Source organism: Melozone crissalis, unplaced genomic scaffold, assembly GCF_028551555.1.
Source record: "Melozone crissalis strain CALT ecotype California unplaced genomic scaffold, PUWL_Pcris_2 ptg000018l_1, whole genome shotgun sequence".
Classification (NCBI taxonomy): Eukaryota; Metazoa; Chordata; class Aves; order Passeriformes; family Passerellidae; genus Melozone; species Melozone crissalis.
In genome coordinates, this window is record NW_026535796.1 from 31,680,433 (window position 1) to 31,706,673 (window position 26,241).

Here is a 26,241-nt window from a genome sequence, read left to right on the forward strand (position 1 = left end):
TTTGCCCATCCTTGCTACTTCCAGCTCAGGCTGACAGTTTTGGCTGGCTGCCTTCCCTGCTTGGGTAAACCCCTGGAAGCACAGCTGAGCAAAGATTCAGAACCTTCCCTCTCCCCCCCTGCCCCATAGGTGTTTGGTGGGGCTTGAGCCAGGTGATGGAAAGTAAGCCATCACAGCCTCTTTCACAGAGAGGGGCAGGTCAGGAGAACCCGGACCTCTGATGCACCCTGTGATGAAGAATGAAAACTCTTTTGTTCTCCTGTCCCACCAAGTGGAAGAAGAGGAGTCTCCAGAGAAGCATGAATGCAAAAATCCCCAAGACAGGGTGTCCAGGTAAAGTGGAACCACAACTGCCAGAGGAGCTGGGACATCACACAAGTCATGCAGCAGAAATAAAGGGGGGAAGCAAAAACTTAGTACAAAAGACTTACAACTAATAGTGAACTTCTGGGTTCGGGGTTTTAATATCTCTTTCTTGCATGGGGAATGACTCCAGCATGTTTTCACATAGAGAACTCCTACATTACAAGCTACAAGGGATACTGGAGGTGATCAGTTCTAACTAAGCCTTCCAACATACTGCTACCTTGTTCCTGTTGGAAAAGACTCACCCCTAGGGTGACACAAACATGTCAATTTTTTAAGATATACAAGCTGCACTGAGTTTCTGCAAAGGTATTTAAAAAACATGTGCACTTAAGCATGATGTTCCATCTCTCTTCCTTCCCCAAAACACTGTGCCACATTAATCTGCTCTCAAATAATGAATGTGTGGAAGTATAGACATTTCCAGGAGCATTTAACATGCATTTGTTGGAAAAGCAGCACTCCCTTCTTCTCCCACTTATTTCTACAAATACAATTCCCTCTACTGCAGAGGGCTTGTGACAGCCCAAGGGCATATGAGAGGCCATTTGTTAAAATGCTGGCAAAGAGTACTGGCATTGTGCATGTCAATTCCTGCTTTACCAAGGGTGGGCAGGGGGCAGCCAGAGTCTGAGTCTGTTGTGAGGCCTCAGAGATGAGATGGAGCAGAGTCTGCTCTTTTCACTGGAGTCCCCACCAGGAATTCCTGGAGAGTCCAAAGCAACCCCTTAAAAATGTTTCTGTCATTTTTCCAGCCTGCAGCGAGTCCTAGAAGCTGTTCAGCTGAAGTTACCAGTCATATTTTCTATAATTGTCTTCCAGTAACAGAGAAAACGTGCAGGCTGCAGCCACACTCAGGCACACTCCTGCTGCACCATGGCTGGTCCTGGCACTAGCAGCAGCGAGAGAAAAGACAGCTGAGAAGAGACAAGAGACAGGAAAACCTAGGAAAGAGAGGAGGATACAGATGGTGAGGAATGAAGGAGCTGGATTTGGGTTTTTTCAAGCTTGTTCCACTGTCAAGTTTTCCTAAGCATGGGCCATTAGCCCCTTCCAGTATTGCTTACTGTGAAAAAAGGCACATGGAAAATGAGAGCCAGGCTGTTCTCACTAGGCATTTGGTGATTTTTTGAAAACAATCTCAAGTAAAGATATTTGCAACATGTCCTGTCTGCAAAGTGAATCTATCATTCTTATAGCTCAACATTTTTTTGTACTACTACAGTGGATCCAGAGTATTTTTTTCCTTCTTTTACTACTAGAGAGTACTTCTTTTACTACTAGTTCTTGATGGGTTCAAATTTCAGATGTCTCTTTCTACAGAAACCAGGGTACTGCATGGGAAGTTATGCTACTGGGGAATAGCAAAGCTGCTTTCCATGTGTGACAGGAACTCCTGGCTATTATAAGTGCTGCAGATATTCATCTCCCTTATTAATTTTTTTTAATTCAGGCCTACAAAAGTGAAATTTTTGGATTTACAGTTGCTCAGTGTACTGCTGCTGCAGCAGGGGTTGGGACCTCTGTCAGGCCATACAGAGCTGTGTTTCACAGGCAGTGGCAGCACACACCAGCTGTGTAGCCCCAGAGCTGTGCGGGGCAGCGAGGGCTGGCAGCTTGTGGCAGCCACCGTGACATCTCCAGCAGCTGTCACAGGGCTGCCCTGCACGCAGGCCCACAAATCTGGGTGCCAGATACTCCCCTCTCCCTTCCTCCCAACATCAGGGGCCAGCTAACAGCAAGGGCAGCGTAAAAACAGAGCTCTAGGAAACAATTATTTATGCATTTTCAACACTGGACTGTGGTTAAGCTGTGCTTCCTTTTCAGTGCTGTAAGGTGAAGGAAAGAGCCAGAAAGTATCTCAGAGAGGTACTGGTATTATCTTTGCCTTTCAGTTTTTTTAAATTAGGTCACTTTACAAAGAAGAGCTCTGCTGTTTAACATTTTTTATATGACAATCTCAAAGCAACTGATACTCAATTAATTCACAACCTTGCTCTGATTTTCGATTAGTTGTTCTCATTTTCACTGTAGACACCAAGGAAGAGAAAAGTTCAATCACTGGCCAAATACCAATTCAGCAGTAGCAGAACTAAGAACAAGGACTCAACATGCTGAATATACTCTGGCAGCTTCCTCAAGCTGAAACAGCAAAACCTTAGTTGAGGCAATACACACACCCTTGAGAGGATTTCTGCTGATGTCTGAGGTCCTCTGAGCCTGCATAGGGAGGACTGATTTGCCCCCTTTCACATGAGGTTTTGCAAACTACATCACAATTTACCTTTGCTGCCCTTGTGTGTGGGAATGTGTAACAGGACTGAAAGGGGCCAGCTGGAAAAGAGACGATTACCACCTTGTTGATACACTCGTTGTTTCTAGCTCTTCAGTAGGGGAGTTAGGCAGCTCATAACATCCCGAAGAATGGCCCTGTGATCTCTGGCCCTAGGAAGTCACGTTAAGAAGAGGCTTCTAAAAGGACAGAGGAGATATATCTCTTAATATGAGTTTGATAAAACCAAACTGAATTACCACCACCTCTTCTCAGTGAACGTGTCAATGTGAGGGTTTTCACCGAGGACCCATCAAGGGCAGGAGATGAAAACATGTATTTCAGCAGCTTGAACTCACCTCTTGAGTTTCTCCTGATGTCTAAAAAAGACAGGGGGAGCTTCCCTTTTGCTCCCTCTGCTGCATATGAGCTCCAGATGTGTGCATGCTATTTTCAGTCAGAGGATACAGATGTCATTAAATATGCTGGTGATCTGCTCCAGTCTATTGAAATTCTTTTAATCTGAGATCAACACCCAAAAAAAGTATTTGAAAACTCAGCATGAAGAGGAGAAACAACTGCAATGAAAGTTGTAGTTCCCATATTACTAAAACAAGGTGCAGGGCACAGATCATACCCAGTACCACGAGCCCCAAGTCCTGACAATTGATTCAAGAGATCTTTCAGGACCTCTGGAAAAAGTAAAAAACATTCCAACATGGTGTTTTCTTCTCACATGGTAGTAGGGTTATGAAGTAGCTTTTCATGACCCATTCAGTTTTCCTTTTATAGCAGCCTATTTATATACTCCAATTCAGTCACAGCTTCCACTGTACTGATTACTACAGTGCTCATTTCCTCATTCTGAACTGTGCATGCATTTCTTTTCTTCTTTTTTATTCTCTCCTTATCAGATCTGTTAGCCTTGCATTACCCCTCCATGCTGCTGCTTGGCCTCTCCTAGACTTCTATTCTAGGGGCACTTGTCTCACTGACAACCAAGTAACCAATAAAATAAATGTTTTAAGAAAAGCTTTCCATCTTTTTATGTTTTTAAACACATGAAGAATAGATTCAACACAGTATTTGAGCAGCAGTTCAGCATCACTCAAGTTAAAACATCCTCTGCCACTCTGAATAGGACATGAAAGTAAGACTTCTTAAAACTCACTATCCTTTCTACAGTCCCATTTATTTACTGAGTTGGTGAGTGCCTAAAGGCCACTGATCCTTTTTGCTTACAGCACATATTATCAAAGTAACAGACCTGTACATCACTTGAAGACTGAAATCCAATTTAATGTTTCCCCATTTGCAATAGACTTAAGTTGTGCAGCAAACTTTTTAACAATGCTTCTAAATTCACAACATGCTTAGTCCAAAACTCCTGAAGACAGTATTTTTGCACTTGGGATTGTTAATGTTTGCTAAAACCCAAAACATTCTTCAGCTGACTAAAAGCTTTACATCCTTAGAACGTAAAATCTAAATATAAATGTGGTGGGCGTATGTGGATCTTTTCTCTCTGAGGAGGCTCTGTTACGAATTTCCACTGTTTTACGCCACCACCAAGCCTCTGCTAAGCCATGACACCTGTTCAGAATTTTCAGTTTCTTAACCCCTTATTACACTTCCTACCATCCACAGAAGAAGTGCAGGAAAAGAGTTCCATCATCCTGGATTTGCTGTATTAATTCTCCATGGCTCCTCGGTGTCCTTCAGTGCTTTATATTAATACCCACCTTAAGGACAACTAACTAAATGGATGAACTTGTCTTCCTCATAACATATGCCAGTAGATAATCTGGTTATCAAGCAGAACCTGGAGAGAAAACCTAAAAATTCCACAGGAGGAACAGCAAAGATAATGCTGTTAATAAATATTGTTACTGATAAGAATAAATACTTTATATCAAAATGAAACAGCACTACAGCTTTTATGTAACATTACGCTAAATGCGTTCTTATCATTCACATCAATAAGGATTCACTGCTCCTAGGTTTGATATATTTAGCAAATATTGGCAGTGCATAATGCTACCGATGACCAAAAGTTCTTTTAGCTTTGCTATATAGATGCTCTTTTTAACATTTCTGCAAAAAAATAAACCATGAGGATATCTCCTAAATTAAAAGTCAAAATATCCTGTTGAGACAAAATGCCTCAGTAAGAAAACCTGTTTCAAAAGACTCTTTTTCATTAAAAACCACATACATCACTCAAATTAACCACAATATTAATTTTGACCTGATTTATTCACACAAATCAATCCAAGTTAATTTTAGGCCCAAAATATATATCATTAGAATACTAGTAAATTTTTCCAGGTACTAGAGAATCTTGTATAAATGAATCTGTTCGAGCGCTTCTCTGTCAACATCCTTTTCCATATACACATCATAGTTCAGCTGCACCTCTTCAACCCATTGACTGAGATGTACATCTGCCTGAAACAAGGAAAGCAGATCCTTAAATCAACACCATGTTAAGAAACAGCAGGAGTTTCAAGGTTAAGGAGTTTCAACATTAAGAAGGCAAGACATAATATGAGAGATTAGTCATTCCAAATTATATGGCAATGGTAAATTTATTTCTGGAAAAGCCATTTTAACTCAAATAGGACATAATAAAGATAACTTTAAAAATTATCTCAGTCAATAGTCTAGATATTTTGTCAGCATATTACAACTGCCTTTCTTTATGCATTTGTGTAAGCCTCAAGCATCCTAATTCAAAGGGTGACATTCTGACAGATGTGCTGAGGGAACAGCTAATAGTATCATGGAAGAATCACAGGTATTTTCTTGTTTTACACACAGGGAGCATTGTATTAAGGCTACAAAGGGCTTCTCAGCTGCTCTGTGACTACAGCCTGCTCCAAGAAAAGTTCAAATGACACCACTGCTGGTTTTGAGGCTGAGGATCTACTTCACCCATCAGCATCCAGGCAACAAATGATTCAATTTCTCCAAAACTAACTACTGTTGTGAGAAAATCACTATATACATAACCTTGTCATGTCTGATCAGTGTTTTGTTTCCTAACTAAAGCTAGGCCACATAATTTGCCCAGGTATCACACACATGCTCTAAGATGACTGATGGCAGCACAGACAGAGGGCAGAGCATGGCCCAGAACAGAGCATTCAACATCTCTGAAAGAGGCACTGCTGTTATGTTTGCTTCCAGCTGCAATTTAAAGCCGTGTAACTGATCCAAGATGCCTGATGGCAGTCACTTGGCTAGTTGAGAGACCACATCTCTCACTAATCTGTACTTCCAAAAGCTCACAGTGCCATATTAATACACATGTTAATAGAATGATTCATGCAGCCTACTGATAGAGGCTGGGATTTTCCTTTTCACTTGAGGACAATCTACATACAGGGAGATGTGCTGGTGGTCAACCTCAAAACGGAATCCTGAGTCTTCCACCTTTTAATCTCTGCACAAAATTACTTATCCTTCCTTACAGCAATACTGGCAAGCAGCTAACTTCAACTACAGAAATGCCACTTTAACAGAAAATAACAAAATGTGTCAGCTGAAATAGGGTGAGGGAACTTACCTGGAGCTTTGAAAGTGATTCCTCAAGACTTGGAACTGTCACTAATAAGGACCCTCTTTTCCTTACATTACAAGCAATAAATTCCCAAGCTCTGAAACATATTTAAAGGCAGGTGACCAGGTTTTTTTGGGAAAAAACACACATATTTGATATACAGTGAATCTAACACTTGCAGTTTATTGGCTAGAGGTAGTCTAAGCTTAAAGACTTGCAATACATGCTTATCAGTCATTATTAATAACTAAGCAAATGTATTTGCAGGAATAAAATCAAGCTTTGGATCAAAAACACAGGACATATACGGTCTTACAATGTTAGATTTTGTAACTTTATAATTCTCATACATACATGCATATCATTTGGTATTGTCAAGATTTTCACTATGAACAAGGATTAAACATTGACATTTGGCCCCTTTGGTTTGAAGAAAATCCAGTCCTGAAGTGCAGTCCTTTATTAACCTTCACAACAAGCTTCTCTTTATACACAAAGTTCGTGCACAGTCGTGACAAAGTACTTCTCTTAAGGCATCAGTAGTCAGAGTACTTAAATATAGCCTCCAGCATTCCCTTTTTTAATTTTTTTTTTTTGATTTTGCAAGTAAGATCATTTATCGCAGCACAGCAATTCAGACTAAAAAGAATTTAATTTCCAGCATTCTTCAAATGTCATTTGTCTTCATGCTACTAATGCAACACTAAACCACTATTCCCAAGTTATGACAGAATCAAATGAATTCTCAGTCCTGTGCCTAGAAATATATCTCCTGGCATTTTGAAACCCCCACTGTCCTTCACCCATCCACTCTGTGCCCATCTGGTTGGTATTATCACCTGGGATCCAGGGCAGCAGGGCAAGCCTTAGCTGAAGCTGGTACGGAATGACAGACTTGGCTGGGACCAAGTGGAGACACAGGTACTCCTTTTTTCTGACTGCCCATTCTAAACTTAGGATGATCAAGTTATTTACACTTTAAACGGATGCTGCTGGCTTAGCAAAAGCTCATCTGTGAGTGCCTTGTACCTGAAAGAGAACCTCAGCCACATGTTTGTTTGCTACCACATCCTTACAAATATCTCTTAGCAGTATCATTCAGAACCATGCTTTGTTGTCTGTATATATTAAAGCTCTGACATCAGCGAGTCAGTGACTCTTACTTCTGAAGATTAAGCTTTATGCTGATACAGTAGTCTCAGGTTCTTTAGCAGCAAGATACTATTTTAACATATCAGGGCAAGGATTCAAGCCAAGGTTTGGGTAAACAAAGCAGCAGTGTTCAGTGGGTTCAACAATAAACAACTGCCAGAACACCTTAGCAGTTAAGTATAACAATTAGAAGTAGACAGTATGAAACAATTTCCTTATATAAATTATGTATATGCCTTCAAAAAGCACAACCTTAAGGTTTTCCATTATTCACAAGGTAACACAGATATTTACAAAGAAATAGGTAACTTGTTTGGACACAGAGCTTACCTGGCCTGTTCCTGTCTGTCAAGAAAATATTCAAAGACATTATTCATTACAACAACATCAGCCTTCTGCAGAAGTGAGGGCTGAGTACAGATGTCTGCATGAACCACCTGAAGGAGAGAAATTTCCCAAGGCATAAATTAAGAGACAAATACAGCCTTTGAGAAGTCATGAAGCCTGTCAGCCTAATACAGCAGCTGCTACCACCCTTTTGAACCAGTCACAAAACCAGGTATTTCACTGGCTTCACAGTAGATAAAACTGACATATACAACCATAATAACCCTTCAATTTTTTTTTTAAATCAGATTTAACTCTTCTAATTAAGATACTCAATCCATTATGCTAAGTAAAATAAAGTACATCTGAATTTTGGTTTAGAACTGTGTGCCATAAAAGAGGAGATGGCTGTTACATTCAACTTCCCTATATTTTATCACAAATGTCCAGTGACTTCAGGAAAGAAGTTAAGCTAGGTGAAGCTATTTTGAGGATAATAAAAGGCATCTCACAGGGTCAGTGGGTTACTGAAGGATTATAGCTAGAAAAGACACTACAGACCCAGATTTGACAGCTGAATTCTCACAATGCATATTGGGACTGGGAATGTTGGAAAGGCAGGATGCTCAGTGGCACTGCAGGATCCTACTAATCAACTGCCTCTCCAGTCAGCACAAGAGGAGCTGACTGTTTTGATTTCATCTACTTTCACCTACCAAAAAGGATATTAGCACATCATGTCATTTTTCAAAACAAGTGAGACAGGAGAATATGGATGCTCATTAACACTCTGATGTGTTTGATTTCCTCTTAAAGACGGAGAAATCTTATCAATCTGACTCAATGATCCATGTGGGTCCTTTTCAACTCAGGATATTCTATTATTATGCATCCCAAATCTAATGAGAAATGCAAACTGCAATATCTTTTGAAGGGATAAGTAGTAGTCAGCATGGATTCACTAAAGTCCTGCTTACCAAATCTGATTGACTTGTGTGATGAACCAACTACCTGCATGGGTGAGGGGAGATCAGTGGATTCTGTCTATTTTGACTTCAGCAAGGCTCTCAGCTCTGTTTCTCACAACATCCTCACAGGCACAGTCAGGGTGTGAGGGCTGGATGAATGGACAGAGAGGACTGAGAATTGACTGAATGGCAGATCCCAGAGGGTCATAAACACTGGCACAGAGTCTACTTGGAAGCCTGTCACTACCGGTGTCCCCCAAGGCTCAGTACTGGGTCCAGTATTGTTTAATTTATCCACACATGACTGGGATGAAGGGGAGATGCCTCCCCTGTAAGTTCACTGATGACACAGAGCTGGGAGGTGTGGCTGATACTATGGAGGGATGGGCAGAGAGGAACCTTCTGAAATTCAGCAAAGGCAAATGCAGGGTCCTACATCTGGGGAAGAATAACCCCATGCACAGGATAGGATACTGATGGCAGTCCTACTATTTTAAACCACAATTCAGAAAGATGCTTAAACTACTGGAAAACTTTCAACATATGTCGATGTTTCCTTGACCTGAATGATTGACTTAAGACTTGACCTAAAATTACTCTGCATTTACAGAGTAGGTGACCATACTGACCAAAGTGACCTAAGCACCTCATTCTGCCCATATCCTCATTCCTCTTGGGGACTTTGGGACCACATAAGCATGTCTGGCTGCACAGTGAGCCAGACCCAGATACTGCTCCACTCAAAACCCCAATATTGCTGGGTTTGGTTTCAGCTGAACCAGCTCTCTGATCTGCTTGGCTGTGTGCTGGCACAACAGAGGAGGCAGCAACTGATTTTAAAACTGCCCTGTCATCCAGTGGAATACACACCAAGCCTTTCATGACTACAGTCAATTTCTGAATTGAGGTCTCAAGTTTCCTAAGATCTGTTGAACTGTTTACTTTCCTCCCAGTAGCTGAATGTTTCCCCAAATGGCAAAAGATGCTGAGCAACCCTCTATGTACTTTAACAAACCAAGTGTTGACCAAAGAAACACAAGGTTCACTCAGAGATTTAGCCACTAAAGATACCATTTCACTTTGCTATCCTTTAGGAGCATATTCTAATAAAAATTCAGAATATCTTGAAAAAAAAAATCTCTATTTAGAAGAGCCTCTAAAATGTTTTTCAAACTTGTGCCATGAATTATGACCAGCATCTGGATTCTCACAATTTTTCAACCTGATATGTACCTCTAGAGAGAATTCATTTGGGGGTGAAATAAAAATATAAGATTGAAATGTTCAAAGCAGGAGTCACATGACTAAATTAGCATTTAATGAGACTTAAATAGCTAAGTCCTCCAGCACTGCTTTGAAAACCTATTATCTTATCTTTATGCTCCAAAATGAATACTTCAGCAGAATTACAAGGTGTGAAGAAAATACATAAAAGCTTATAATAAAAAATATACAGGGCTGAAAAGCATGCCTACAGATCTCCAGCTCCACTGAATTAACTTGACTTTCGGTTTCATCACAGTAAAGTGTTATGAACATAAAACATACACAAAACCCAAAGGTTATGGATAAACTGTCAGCAACTGTGACTGAATTGAGCAACCCACTGCTACTGCTTACCCTGTGTTAAATATGTCTATTATTTATTTCTAGGTTAAAATTGGGTTACCTTAATACCCAAGAAATTACCATACTCAGCAGTTTGTGTGACTCCATTCAAGAGCACATGCATACAACACAGGATTAAAGCCAGTATTCTATTCAGCATACTCTACTTACCAACTTTGGCTGGTAATAAAATCATGGGTCTGGTCCAGAAAGGAATTTTTTTTTCCTCTTTAAAATATTAGTAGCTATTCCATAATGAAACTATAGAAGTGATTCCCATAATGATAGCACTTTCTTTGAAACCCATTTTGTTTGTGAAAGGTGCATATACACTGGCATTCTATGAAAGGAAATATGAATAATTCTAAGTTCCTTTAGGTATCCTTAGATGCAAATTTGCAAATCCTACAAACATTTTTCTGCTAACAAAAGTGAATCACAGACATTTACTTTAGTGTTTGTGACAGAAATTCTTTATACACTCAGTTTCACAGAAGTGAGTGGCAATGATGTCATTGATTTCACTGGGAGAATTGGCTAAGATTTATCTGTTTTGTGTGAGCCAACGGGTAAGTCCAGTCAGGAAAAAGGCTAAGTGATTGACATTTTGATAATTTCCCTCTTCCTCTTTACTATAAGGTTTTTATTTCCTAATGCAAAGCCTTTGTTTAGGATCAAAACAAGCAAAGGCAGAAACTTCTCAAAATGCTGATTTACCAGCCACTCACTTAGACCAAATACCTTGTACCCAGTGGTTAAAAATACAAAAACTAAAACATATATTTGGTTACCTTTATTCTGTCAATGAACTCGTACTTTGTAATCATAATTTCTTGCAACTGGCAAAAGTCTGCATTCATTTCTACTCCATACAGCTGGGAAGCTGAGCTATAAAGATAACCCTACATTAGGAAAAGGAAATTTAGTAACTGTGATTCCTTTAAAACAAGTTCAAATTTGTCATTTAAAAAGAAGAGAATTAAACACGAGTTAAGATTAGAGAAACATTTTAAAATAGTGAGTTGAGAAATGTCTTTCAATGGATGTGAAATATTTTTCAAAGCTAAGCTCCTGATTTGGCAATTCCTACTTAAGCCTCACAAATGTTAGTAAGAGATCCAAAATGACACATCAAAAAAACAAGAAAGGGAAAGCTCCAAGTTCACTTGAACTGCAAAACAGATGGAAAATAGTCTAAGAAAGAAAAAAGGTGTACAAAATAAATTACGAAAATAGTGTGAAGGGAAAAGACTCTACATGTCATTTTTGTTACTTGGGGGAATTGAAGAAGAAAATATCAAGAGAAAAGAAAAAAAACATGAGACATAACAGAGCCAAAATCAGTGAAAATGGAGGACAATATACCAATAATATAGTGGGATATTTTGATACCAAGTCTTTGTCAGCTTTTCTAAGTTACTGTATTACTGACATTTTCAGATGCTTCATACAGGTATATATGCAAAAAACAAAAAGCTAAATTATCACTCAATATTAAGCCCAAAAAATGGTTCAGTTTTGGGCTAAGATTTGGGGATTAGATTTGGGGAAGCCATTGGAAATGTTAGAGAAAAAACGTACAAATACTTGAGTGTACAGTGCCCTAACAAAGATACTGCTTTAGGTGCCACTGTCTCCATTGAGCAGAATAATTACACTTTGCCAACAATGGCAAAGACAAACAATGCTGAAGATACAGAATATGGGAGATCCACATGTACTACAACTTCATTATTAAGGTTTTCTGAAACCATTCTACTCAGAGAGTAGAAAAGCAACCTGTGAAGTCACCCTCCTCCAAGGCAAGACCATATTACAAAGCAGAACTCTTTTTGTGAAAGAGTGCTTTGAAAGTATCTTCTACTATAATAATACAAGCATTTGAATACTTCAAATAAAAATCAGCCTAGCCAAAGTGTTACCATTTAAGGACCCAATGCTGCAAATATTTACAAATGGGAGTAACTTTCCTCATTTGAGTGATCCCAAAATTAGACTATTCAAATGAGTAAAATCACATGCTCAAGTGTTTGCAAGATTGAGCCCTAAACACACATTGACTTTTTTAAGAAAGTAGTAATGTGTGTTTTGCATTGCTGTTGGCCATATGTTGTACCAGCCATGCCAAAAGCAATCAAAATTGCACTCAAGTTTCTTGATGAAGGATTTTATGTGCATTTTAAAATGCAGAGCAGGACAATATGTTTTTGGAGACAAATTCATATCAAAGTCTTCCTTTGTATATTTTAACAGTTTATCAGCTTCATAAAGGAATTTAACATAACTAATCTATATATAGGCATGGTCAAGACATAAGAGGACAAACTGACTTATGAAAGAGACAGCAGGAATGAGCAAAAGAGCAGCATGTGTGACAGCAATATGCTACTCTGTTGGACAACAGACTTTTCCTCTCCATAAGCAGGATCATTTCTATTCCCTCTTGTGAGGAACAGAGGAAGAACTGAAATTGCTAGTAAACAGCACCTTACACTATTCAGAGAGGCAGATCAGAGGTGCCTCTCAGAATGACCCATCCAATATTGAGTAATGAGAGTAGGCAGTCAGAAAAGAGGGAAAATGTTTGTCACAGTAATAAAATATGAATTCCTGTGCTGGAAGTTACCGCAAATAGCACTGCACCAAGCCTGGAGCCAACGTCAACCACTACCTTTCCTGTCAGGTCAGGCAGTACATGGTGATAAAGAAACTTCAGTTCCATGAGGGAAAAGGAATGCGAAATAAACTCTGGGAAATAAGAACAGAACAAAGGTGTTGGGTGGGCAGTACTAACTACTGTGTAATTAACCACTGAAATAGTAACCTGAAGTATTATCTTCACTGAAAACTTGTGTGGTTTCTTGCCTGCACTAGTGCACTAGGGCAGGGTTTGCAGATCAGAGGTAATCAGCCAAGAAGCCTGTCCCAAGTCTGAGGATTCCTTGCCTTACATAGAGAATTTTGAAATCCTTCATGAAACTGAATTACCTTTTTCTGCACAGTATGTTAAAGAATACAAAACAAAGTATCTTGGAACTGTTTAACTGAAAAAGGAAACGTAGCAAACACAATTTGTGCAAAACTTTTTGTGGGCAGACATATTAAGCTTTAATTTCAACTCCAAAGTTTTAATGAATGGAATGTTCTCCATATAAACCATTCCTTCAATGGCTGTGCTCTACTGGCAACAGCACTTATCTGTACCACCACACACAAGCTCCAAGACAGATGGTGCTTTCCACTGTTCTTCAGCATGTGAGAGGAGATGCAGGCTACTGCATGGACTCTACAGTATTGTCTTCCTCTTGCATCTTCCTCTCCAGTGGTACATAGCCTGCCTCTAACCTGCCCAGTTTTTGTGGGCAACAGTTGTCACTCACACTGCAAATTAATTCAACTTACATGTGTAGGAGCCTCCTTCCACTGGTTATGAGAAATAATTCTGGCCTGTATATTGCAGCAGTCTGGACAAAGTCCCCCATCAGCTGAATGTTGTCATGTCCAGCTGAGTCACTGCACAAACCAGTTTAGTTAAACTCAATTTGTTTCTCATGTTCCCGAAAGAACACTTACCTAAAGATGCAGTTTTGTATGAGCCACACTCTGTGCAGTAGCTCCTACTCATTTTCCCCTCCTCACACAATGAATCAACATCATCATCATCATAAAGGAATGCATCAACATGAATCATGGGCAGTGGATGCTGGTGTATCTGAGAAGAGGAACAAAACTTTAGAAAGGCATAACCAAGTCTCTTAACTTCAGTTACACTGTCACATGTTAACTGTCCCACCATCCTACCTTTCCCAAAATCCCCGAGATCCACGCTTTTCCCTATGCAACAATTACCAAAAAAAAAAAAAAAAAAATTAAGCTACAGAAATCCTGCATGTAAACTGGGTTATCAAATTCCACTGAGATAACCAGTAAGTGGTGGTCAACAAACAAAAGCAAGCTGGTTTTGATATCTGAGTAGGGAGCCCTATGTGAATTTTGTCTCTTTAGTGCTTGCTTGGCTAGAGAACATACAGGGTAAAAGAAGCTTTTCCTCCTCTTTTAATGAGGAGAATGTAACTTAAACTTAGCAGAAAGGTCAATTCTGCTTCTCAGCCTCAACTGACTGTTTTCATCATTGTGCCTTATGCCTCTATCTAGAAGCACCCCTAATTAACATGGGTGTCACTTTTAATCAAAAGTATACCAGTTGAGATGCCTGCCCTCTCATCATTTCAAGAGGCATAATCTTCATCCTCCTACTTATCTTTCCTCCCTTTTCCAGGCTTTCTGCATGTGGCCAATCCACTTCTCCCACTGAAGAGCCACACATCACTTTTCTGGGAAATGCATTAACTTTCCTTGCACACTGACAGGTCAAGTAGGAAAGGTGCACTCTCCTCCCACAGGACTCACAGCCCACCTGTTTCTGAGCCATGAGAATCTGAAAAGAGCTGGATATCATCTCAGGGCTGCCCACATTATGGCAACAGCAAACACTGGCCTTGTGTTCCTGCTGTCTTTAAGGGGGCTGTTAAGAGTCTATTATGGAGCTAGCACTGAAGAATCACTGTGACAGGTGCCATACCACACAGAATGAAAGCTATCCCAAATAACACATGATCAAGGCATTAAAAACTATGAAACAACTTTCTTGGAGTCATGCAAACATAGAGCAACAGACCTGAGAACCAAACTGAGATTTCCTATACTTCAATCCATGCTCATTTTCTATTATAAACTACTGCTAAAATGCCATCAGAATAAATGATGTGGTTCAGTAAAATCAGACCATAACAATTAGCTTACTTTCTGAACAGCTTGATGTTCTGAAGTGAACATTGCCTCAATGGGTAAACGATTCCGCAAATCTTCAGCGATATTTCTGAGCACAACATCATTGTTACTCACCACAAGCTCATCAAAGTCATCTATAAATCAAGACAAACAAAAACCCCTGAACAATCATATGCAGATCATGTGGACTAAGTGATGACCAGTACAATACAGTTGCAAGACATAAACAACACCAGATGGATAAGGTTTTTTATTCACATGCATTTTTGTTAGCTTTTCCAGCCAATGACTGATTTGGATTGTAATAACTTTGCCACGTAAAATAAATGCACTGCTTTTCTGAGATCTCAAATTATTTTCATATTTATAAATTTATAACTCACATATGATGGTCTGGGCTGCCACCAAAGTGATATTGTTTCAGTTTAAGATATAAAAAACATCAAAGATGTTTTTGAACTATTGGAGAAATTACAAAACTCAATAGTTGCCTGAATGCAGGCTTTTTTTTTAATACAAGTTTCTTTTTATATGTATGATCTTTCTAATAAACGTACAAAAAATTGGGGATAATGCACAGTTCAACAGTGCAACTCACAATACATTTTACATCACCTAAACTATCAAAATATTTCAAATGAGAAGGAAAATAGGAATAAATGTAAACCAACACAATTTTGCAAAGCCACAGAGTAATTTTTTTGCTATTTTCCCAGGATATTCCTACATTACTTTAGCTCATTTTTTTAAAAGACATCTAGAAAAAAGATTCAGAAGGAAACCATGTGAAGACACTAATCCTTTTTTCTTCCAAGGCTCAATCAATAGTAAGTGTCATTACTTCTTCAAACTGCTCTTTTAAAAATGACTGGTAATGCTGGGGACTCTACAACCACCCTTAGCCATCTATTCCAGTGCTTGACTACCCTTAATATTAGAAAGGAAAACCCTTCTTAATTACTGATTTTCATGTCCTCTGCCACCCACTACCTAGTATTTTCTGCCCCACTCACAATGGAAATAGCAAACTTTGTTGCTTTCTATTATACAGTAACTATTTACTTCCCTGAAGACTCATCACATGTCACATCAGTCTCCTTTCCAAGAAAAACCAAGATTTGCCTACCCAGACTGTTCCTGGGTTTTTTTTTCTTTCCTAGTGTGTGAGGATTCTCAACACTTCCCTCTGGATCTCCTGGACTCCCATCCTTTCTGCCCTGCAGTATTGAGAACTCCAGCTAAAGGTTTACTTGCTCATACCAGAGTTTTCACATCTTGCAGCCAACATCCTGCTTATATCCCCCAATTTCTTGTTAAGAGTATGATGTTCCTAACTGGCATTAGCACAAGATATGCTTTATGCCTGTACTCTGCTCTTTTCTTGTTATGTTTTCCTCAAAAGAAGGATTAGATGAAATTCCTTTTTGTCTGGATATCTCACTGCTTGAAGGATGTTCAACTGGTTCTAAACAAAGGCACATCTCAGCTCAAAGCTACAAACCTGTCAAAGACAACCACCACCACCAAAAAGCAGCCACTAATCTAATCCTGAAAAAATATACCAAACCCATCCATTGAGTCTTGTCTAAAAGTGAGACGAGTATGTATGTCCCCTCTTCTCCACCCCTTCTGGTTTGCTTCTTGTTTTATTTAGACTGCTGCATCACTCACAAAAAGAAAATCTGACAGCTTTTACAGGTGTTTTAAAAAAAGGCAATGTTTGCTAGCATTGCTGTTCCAGGTGGGAATAATAGTACAGAAAAGCTTGATGGAAAACAGGTTCAAAATAAATCTACAGAACACACTACAAGTTTCTCTATGCTAATATATTTACTCTTTCCTGTGGATCACAGGAAATGCTAGAAAGACTGAGAAATTTTAAGGCTAGTATAGGAATCAGAAACCTGCAAACCTTTAAACTATGATACTTTAAACTAAATGCTTCTGAAATGGTTTTTGCTTAAGCACTGTAGTGAGAACAATATGATTAAAGAAAGCATCATTCATTGGAGCAAAAGGCTCTCTTCTTTAGACTGCAAATGTAAATGGTTCTTTCAACACATCCAAAAATGGACCCAAACAGACAATCCTGAATCCCCTGTAGTAAGCGGCAGAAACTTTAAATTATCTGTATTTCCCTAAGATCTATTTGGTTTATAATTTATTAAACGTACAGTAGTAATGCTCCAAAGCCCTGATGGGCCATTACCACTGGCAGTTGTTATGCTTCAGGAAGGCAATTTACTGCTCCAAAGTGCTCACAGTTCGGTTCTCCAGAACTTCAGCTCCTAGAGAGATGCACACTTTGCAGCAAGGAACACAGACAGAGGCAGCAGCTGCAACAGCAGCAACACCAACACAACAGGTGCAATGCAGCAGCTCCAGCTTGGCAGCATTTTAATTTGAAACCTCTAATGAGCACCCATTCTGTTAAACACACAGCCCATCCAACAATTTGCAGATTTGTTATGAACATCCCAGAAGCACAGAGATCTTTCCAACCAGCTCAGGGAAGATTTCTATGGATGTGACACAGCACAGAAGTAAACCCAGATTTTATGGGAAGGGAAGGTGGGCAAATCTAACTGTAGCTTAACTGACACCATCAGCACCCCGACATGCCCTCAGAGTGCCAAGGCACCAGTTTGCTGAGGTGGATAACCTCTGAAAGAGCAAGGGGAAAAGTCATGCTACAGACAGAACAAGAGAGTAGAAAGCTGATATTGGCAGCTGAACAGATCAGTGCCTGTGGGCAATAAGCCTCTACATCTGGCACTTGCTTTAAAACAATACTATTACTATGCAAGAGAGCTCATCCAGCTGTTATAGTGCCTGTTAAGAGTATCAAATTCATATATAGCATTTAATGAAATGCAGGAAGTGTTCCTAGACCACCAGACCAGCCACATCACACTGCAAATACAGAACTTCAACTCTCTTGCTCCCAGATCTAGTGTGTCAATAGGATCTGCTCCCTCATGCCCTGGGTGACCTTTCCTGGCCAACATTAGTGATGGAGAGCTCTCCAGAGCATTCAGTGTTCCAGCTCCACAGAACAGAAACACACACCTTCAGTGGGACACAGGCAGCACATCCATCTTCCTCTAACCCAGAATATCCTTCCCTGCCCTGAGTTCAATCTGTGCAGTACCTGGCACAATGCTGACCACCTTGCATAGGGCCCTCTGATCTCTCCTTGTGACACAAAGTATGACACACACGAGTTCTTGTATGCTCTGTACAAAACAAGTCCTAAGGACAACACATATGCATCTCAAAGAAAAAAATGTTGAAACACTGACCCTGAAAAATAAATGACAAATGGAAGTGCTCCTTTCTAACTAGCAGTTAATACTCTAAAGCACAATAAGCAGGAAGAAAAAAGGAGAAGGAGATCTGAACAGACTTCATCTGAGATGACAAAATGGCAGCTGGAGCAGAAGCTGTGTGTGCAACACTCCACACCTGTGTGTATAGTCTGTGACTGAACTCTGACACACAGAGTCAGGACTCCTTCCTGTCAAAGCACGAAACAGCAACAGCTACCACAATAACTCATTTGCTTTTGCAGTATGTAAATATTTGTAGATTGCCATCAAGTAGGAAACACCAGTGCCAAATATGAAAATATGCATCTCTGCTGGTACAGTTTTATCAACTCCACCCTCGTGTTTAACAAATTGTTCACTCTTGAAAATCTCAGTATCGCCTTAAAAGGAATCTTCAAAGAAGAAACAAAACTAGAAAAGTATTTTATATATCATTTTAGTACCTGTTACATACACGAACATACCTGAAATGTATACAACATGAAATGGAGAGTGTGCAAGCCAACCTGTGTTCATTGCACGGACAACTAACGAGGAAAGAAATGTACAGTTCATGAAACACTGCAAGATGAATCACAATCATTTGTTTATGGAGGAAGTCTGAGTGTGTAGTGTTTGTATTTTACTTCAAAAACCGGTTCCACTGGATTTACTCAACATGCATTTATAAAATTTAATTAACACGTTGCAAAAAGCCTCATTATCACCCTGGTGCTAGTCAGCCTTTCTACAGAAGCTAAGAAAACATCATAAAGCCTCACACCAGATAGAGAGCACCGCTACACCAACATCTGAACACCCTGGCACTGCAAAATACAGGATTGAAGACAAGCAATGTGTGATTTCCAAATGACAACAGAAGATTACATGTCCCTGAAGGAAAGAAGAGAATTTAGCAAAGGCAACCATAGCAGCAAGCACCTTATGGTCTTCTAGATATATACTCCAACTCACAGAAGAGAAAAGCACATATTAACAGCTTTGTTACTTAAAACAAGGTTGATTTAGTAATTCAGCATTTTTAATAATACTGGAGAACCAAGTCAAGGAAGAAGCACCACATCCATAAAATTTAGTATTGCCCTTTTTTGCTAAATAATTTGAGAAGCAATATGTGACCTCAGTATACCAAGTACCTCAGGAACTCTAAATATTATTTCTGTCCCAAAGCATACATAGTTAGTGGTAGAAAGTAATTGGCTTTTTCCAACAGAAATATAACCAGAGTTCATTTTATTAGTTTAAGTCTTTTGCACTGGTTAATTGAAAGAAGCTTTGAAGTTCAATTTTAAACAAGGTAAGTCTCATACTGTTTCACAATCCCTAGTTTCCCCCACCATTATTACGTTTCAATGACTAACAACTTAGAAGTATTTGGTATTCTTCTTGAGACCTCTCTCACACCAGTATCACTTGTCACAACAAAGGAAATTAATGCCAATTCCCACAGTTGATGATTCATCCAATTATAGGTAACATCCCATTTTAGTTTATCAAACAGAACAGTGGAAAAGATTTTTGGTATGGTATCATTTCAACAAATAAATGTCAATGTGAAAATGCAATGCTATTTTTATCTCTTCTGAAAGGATATTTCAGTTGAATAAATCACTTCTACAAATTTGGATATGAAGCCTTTTACTAAATTACTTTTTCACACAAACACAAAACCACAGACTATACTTGTCACATCGCAGAAACCCACATTTTCATCCTTTTTAAAGATACTCGTTCCACTTTAGTTTCATCTGCAGACTGAAAGGAAACATTTAAAGAATCAAGTTTTTTCTTATCCTGTTTCCTATTCTTGTCTTGTGAAAATTATCATCTGATAACTTTACCTAGCAGGTCAGAGAATATGACAATTCCTAGATAATAAAGTACAAGAAAATGCTGGACACACTTGGTCTGCTCCTAAGAGTATGATGAAAAGTTTCTTCTCTGTATGCAGAACACTGTACTAAAGCAGCACATCCTCCAGTATCAGTTAGGTTGACTTTATCAGATACTCTTCCCTCACTGCCTGTTAACAACCTGAATTTACAGCACTAACTGCCCTCAACTTTCAAGTTACAAGACTAAATTGTACTCCAACCTCTTAAAAAGCTGGTTTGCTCCCAGTACAAGTGAATCCATTAAAAAAAATGGTACTTAATTATATGTTGTTTATCCTTAAATCAGAAGATTTGCAATGATTATTATTCAATTACTATTTTGAGTGATACTCTTGATATTGAATATTTTGAGTACTGCAGGAACAATCAACAATTCAGACCAGTATATCACTTTGAAATCTTAGCTTCATATTCTCTCAGGAAATGCTTAGACTGGAAACGGTTTGTAGAGTGTTTTATTACACTGTTGCATGAACTGAAAAAAATTTAGAAGTTAGTATCACAACAGTAATATTTACCCATGATGGAAAAATATTTCAACCTTAGACCCCATGACAGAACACAAAAAGTGTAAAGGGTCTTACCACCTTATCTGTGCTTCACTGACACTGACTGAGGGACAGCTTTGTAATCTGCATTCAAGCGCTAAGTACAGCAAAAGCATTCAGTGGGTGCCAGTAGGTAGAGTGGTTTGGTGACTTCAATCTCAAACTCAAGATTCAGATTCCTGTATTTCCTTCCCCTGATTCCTGTGGTGCTGCTCATGTAAACAGATAGCTTGGTCAATTCACTGGTTATCTTCTCCAGCATTCATTCTTACCAAATGTAACCTTTTCTGCTACTGAAAATTTTAGAAATCTGGGCAGTGGAGGCTCACGTGGGAATTTGCCCCAGCTCTACATCAAATGCTGGGACCCAGCTGAGGGGGATTGTCAGGGGGGTTTCCCAAGTGGTTTGAATTAGCTCTTGGGCTTCACCCAGGTTTTCTTAGCCGGAACTTCTGGAACACGGTTATTGCAAAAGGATATTAAAGCATTAATCATGCTATTATAAAAAAGCTAAAACACGAAAGGTTCCTGTTCCTTTTTCCAGCTCTTATTATTTAATTTTCTTTAAGATCTAAGACAAACTCAAAAGAAAAGCTGGAATGCAAGTCACCGTGAAATGACGTACATCTCACTGCAGTGTGTGGGAAGAGCTGGCTGATTGTGAAACAGCCAAGCAGTGTTGCTAAGCAGCTGCCTTAAAACACTAACGTCTTCTTCCATCACACATAAAGATTTGGAATTTCTAAAATTCTCAATAAAAAAAAACCCCACATTCATAAGAAAAGAAAAAAAAACCCAAATAGAAAAGAAAAAAAAACCGAATAGAATATTTCATTCACTTACATTCCTGTAATTACCAAGTAAGGTTAGTCAAAAATCATTGGAGTGAGAATATGTTCAATGTTCTTTCAGTTCAAAATATGTAAGGCTTTACTTTAGGTAAGATAACTCACTTTACTATAAACAATTCACATCTTCCATGCAAGTTTGTCAGTAGCATTTCATGCCTTCAGTGTGTGAGTCAGAAAACACCAACCAAGTTACAGTAATAACTAAGGCTGTCTTTGCAACAACACTGATCTTAAAGGTCATCCACCTCATGCAGGACTTTACTCTAAGGGTGCATGTACACTTTAATTAGAGAGAGGTGTGAAGAAGGAAAAAGCCTGACTCCAGCCAACACTGGAATTATGCCCAGTTCTCCTCAGCTGGAGGTAAAAGTATAAGCTCAACATCTTGACAGAAACAGGAATGGGATACAGGAGGAAAAGGCAGGGAACTGACACCTCTCAGAAAAACAGTTTGTCTGTGGAGATACCATTTTTATTTCCATTTATCCTATCCTAGTTTTCATTCACAATATTATCTCCCCATCCCTGCCACTTTTTTTTTTTCTTTTGCTCATCAGAGGTTTGTTTCCTTCCTATCTGTATCACCAAAGACTAGGCTTTTATTTCTGTGTGGCACAGAGATCTGCTAACTTTTTATGTCTCCCATAAAACAGTCCTCTTTATGCACAGACAGAACACCACATTCCCTAGCTGTATTCAGGGTCCAGCAACAGAAACCTCTACCAGCTCCTCACTAGCCCCAGTCCAAGCACTATTAATTATCACAGGACTAGCTAGGCATTAAAATGGGCAGTATAATTATTCAAATGCAACAATTCTGAGAGGGAAAAAAAAGCCACACTAAAAGTTACTGCCAGTATGCAGCCACAGAAGCAGCTCAGACAAACAATACTAAGAGAAGCATCATCAAGAGTGCTATGCTAGGGACATCACAGAAAATATTTGCATCTCTGAGGAAAATGCAAAAAAGCTAAAGGAATGTGACCTGCAGGACAAATGCTCACTTACTGTCCAATGCTGCAAGAAAATAAAACCAGTTAGGTACAGATACTGATCTTGCATTCTAGTCCTGTCATCAGGATGAAAGCTAGAAATAAAGCAGGACATAGCCATCCAGACAAAAGAGATCAGAAAAACAGGAACAGGTTAATGACCCAAAGAGGCAGTGAAACATATATTGATTGTTTAACAATGAAAAGTTTTTACACATAGGGATAAAGCTTTCTAATTTCCACTCTTTTATCATATATCTACATGTAAACATATATGTGTGTTAGAGAGGGAGACTGCAGCACCTTGAGAGAGCACAAGAACTGGGTAAACATTGATATTTTTCCACTGGCAACTTCTACAAGCATTAGCATGAGGCCAAATTCTACAGGCTCGAAATGTCTCCACAAATGTGGCAATCAGGGAAACAAGATTAGCTTAAGTCACACATTCTAAATTACAATTGCAACAAATGTGGTTGCCTACAGTTCTATACTGCATCAGCAATTCACAAAATACAATCGCAACATGTAAGCAAATGCCGAGGATGCAGATTACTAAAGTACAACTTGATTTCTCAGAATACTAATTAATAGCATACAGCCAGGATATTAACAATGAGCATTTTTTGAAGAGAAAATTAGCATAAAATATTATCAGAGCACAAGCCTGTAAGCAAAGAATCCTAAACCAAAAAAGATTCTGAAGATGGCCTGACAAGGAGACTACAGAAATGAAATTATATTCATTACTCCAGCTGCTTGATCCTGACTGCCCTGTCCACTGTTCCCTGATCTGCAGCATATGAGCTGAAAAGCCATTGAATGGCAACTGTAAAGCTAATTATGTTTAAAGATGATGCAGATAGTGAAGCAGCAGCCATCACTATTGATGCAAACAGTATAAAAATAGAAGGACACAGATTGCTCAGATCTACCACACACACAGAGTAGTTCAAGATTTGGAACCTAATCTGCTCTTTAGGTTGCATCTTAATTATGAAGAGCAAATATGAGGCACGAATACATGAATCCTTTCACTGAAAGACCTAGGCAAAAAGCTAAATCATTAAAATTCAGAAAAAATATTTGAGAGATCATAATAAAGGCTAGTGACCATAGCATATCATCTTTCACAGAAACCATCTATAGAAAGTTTGGAAGCTGTAACATTAAAAAAAATATTAAAATGTGTTCACTGACAAAGGATTTTGGAGTCTACATAAACTATTCTCAAACATTGGCTAAAAATTCCTATGGCAGAAGTAAAACACGATCATAGAACTGAAACAGAGAAAATAATAAGTATTAGTTTCCTAACTGAAACAGTTTAGCAATTTCAAGTTTCACTAGTAAGCTCGCATGTGCTTTGCTGTATCTGTAAAGGGGTCAGGAAGCTGAGAAAGCTCTATATGCACACCACCACACAAACTAATACAGTGTGTAGGAGCTGCAATGATTTATGTTAAGTGAATAATCAATATGAATGATTGCATGAGAAATTCAACGAGATTTTTATATATTAGAGTATATGGGATAGAAGAAAACCATTTCTAACAAGATTATTTACAGTAACCCAAGCACTGTTAAGGAAGTGTCCAGAGAAGACCTGAGAACTGGAAGGATGCAGTACTGCTTATAGCAGACTGCTCTAGCATTATGTCTATACACATGCAAACATATGCACGTGTAGATAGATATACACATAGGTATGTGAACATACACACACAGAAAGTAAGAATGTTTAATTGCAAGTAACACTAACTACTTCCATCAAAATTCAGCCTTCACGTTGTAGGGAGGCCCATGTCTGCTCTAGTCGTGGAGGCTGACTCCCAGATGCTCTGGAACATTTGGCAATGTCTCTCCTAGGAAAGAGCCCGCCTGGGGTGGGAGGGCTGCGTGCCTGTCACAGGCAGCAAAGGCTGTTCCCAGCCGCTTCTCTTCCCGCAAATCCAGCAGAGGGCCTGCTCCCCCTGAGAAGGATCTGTCCTGCCTCTCCATCCGAGTGACCGCGGGAGCCACAAACCACAGGGCAACACGGAGTGAGCTTGCAGCTCCAAGTACCCGGACAGCTGGACAAGTCCTGGGTGTCAGAGCTGCCCTTTGTGCCACGGTCCCTAGGCTGTCTTAGGAAGTTGTTTTCGCCCAAAGGTGGACGTGCTGGAGCAAAGACCCAAACAAGAAGCATAACCTGAGCAAAGCAGGGGAAGTACTGAATAATATGATGAATTTCTGCCAACACACGATCATCAGGGGAGGTTTACCACCCCAGGAGACAATCATTAATAAACAGGACACACACATACTGGATCTTGAGACTGGGCCACAAAATTGGAGGGGTCTTCCAGATTCCTGTCTGCAATGGAAAAATGCACATACCTCCTGAGACTAAGCAGGGTTTAGACTTTATTCAGCAGAGCACTATGTGACTATCGCTTTAACGCACTGCCTATGATGAGGTTTTCCGTGTCATCCTTTGGGTTCAGTTGCAAATTTACAGCTTCTGCACTGACCCATATTTCCTTTCTTCATCTGCCACAGAACGCTTGACTGCAGTACCCTGATGAAAGTACATCCAGGCATAAACAAGGGAGTAAACAGAAAGCTATGTTCACTTAAGGTGACATCAAGTGCGGAAAGCAGCGTTTGTAAAAGAGCTCAAACCGCTATATCCAAACTCCTGAAAGGCTGCTGTGTACGCGTGTGAAGCTGCTGCAGAACACAAGCCTAGGACCCAAAGCCGTCTCGGCGCGGCAGCAGCAGGAGCAGGCTGGCTCCGCACGCCCGGTGCGCCGCGGGCTCTGAGGGGCAGCCCGTCCTGCCCCGCTGCCGGCCGCGCCCGCGCCGCCACGGCACCGTGCAACGGCACGGCACCCGTGGCACGGCACCCGTGGCACGGCACCCGTGGCACGGCACCCGTGGCACGGCACCCGTGGCACGGCAGGGCACGGCAGCCCCGGACGGGCGAGCGCGGCCGCCCCCGATGGGAGCCGAGCAGGGCGGGCGGCCCCGGCCGCGCTCTGCTCCAGCCGAGCCGCCGGGCCGGCACCCGCCGGTACCCAGAGAGCCGCGTGCCCCCGGAAGGGGGCGGTACCCCGGTCCGGGCACGCCGCCCCTCGCCCAGGGTCCGCTCCCCCCTCCCCCGGCCCCGGCTGCCGCACGGCGGGGCGATCCAGGCCCGCTGTGCGGTGCGGTCGCGGCCCCGCTGTGCGGCGCTTACGGGTGTTGCGCATCCAGTGCAGCAGGCGCGGCAGGTCGGCGGCGCGCGTGCCCCGCACGGCCGCCAGCACCGCGCGCCGCGCTGCCGCCAGCTCCATCGCGCGCCGCCGCGGGGGGGCGCCACGCGCGCCGAACCACGCACGTGCGCGCCGCGGGACGAACCGCGCCCTCCGCGTGCCCGCCCACCCGCACGCGCGCATGCGGGAGGGCGACACCGACCGGAAGAGGCACTGTGCGCATGCTCGGCCCCGCCCTTCGCCGCACCCTCCCGGCGCGTGCTCGCGCGACCGCTTGGCTCCGCGCCCGGCCCCGCCCCCCGCCCCCCGCTGAAGGCGCGGCCGCGGGCGAGGAGCTCCGCCCT

General features: G+C 40.8%; 1 protein-coding gene across 1 annotated transcript; it reads right to left on the reverse strand.

Moving 5' to 3' along the window:
- Window positions 1-3,648: 3,648 nt before the first annotated feature.
- LOC128936438 (uncharacterized) lies at window positions 3,649-26,080 on the reverse strand. Its single transcript, XM_054275373.1, has 8 exons — window positions 25,882-26,080; window positions 15,059-15,180; window positions 13,829-13,967; window positions 12,882-13,003; window positions 11,047-11,157; window positions 7,683-7,789; window positions 6,207-6,297; window positions 3,649-5,086 (listed from the first exon to the last, which is right to left on the reverse strand). The coding sequence occupies exons 1-8, from the start codon at window positions 26,078-26,080 to the stop codon at window positions 4,970-4,972; spliced, it is 1,008 nt and encodes a 335-aa protein (XP_054131348.1). The 3' UTR covers window positions 3,649-4,969.
- Window positions 26,081-26,241: the final 161 nt, after the last annotated feature.

Excerpts from the sequence above, each read along its gene's own strand:
- LOC128936438 (XM_054275373.1), bottom strand. The coding sequence starts at position 26,080 with ATGCGCGCGTGCGGGTGGGCGGGCACGCGGAGGGCGCGGTTCGTCCCG. Across the intron at positions 15,181-25,881 it reads GCACTGGATGCGCAACACCC|ATGACTTTGATGAGCTTGTG; the intron begins GTAAGCGCCGCA and ends CTTGATTTATAG. Across the intron at positions 13,968-15,058 it reads AACATCAAGCTGTTCAGAAA|ATACACCAGCATCCACTGCC; the intron begins GTAAGCTAATTG and ends TCCTCTTCTCAG.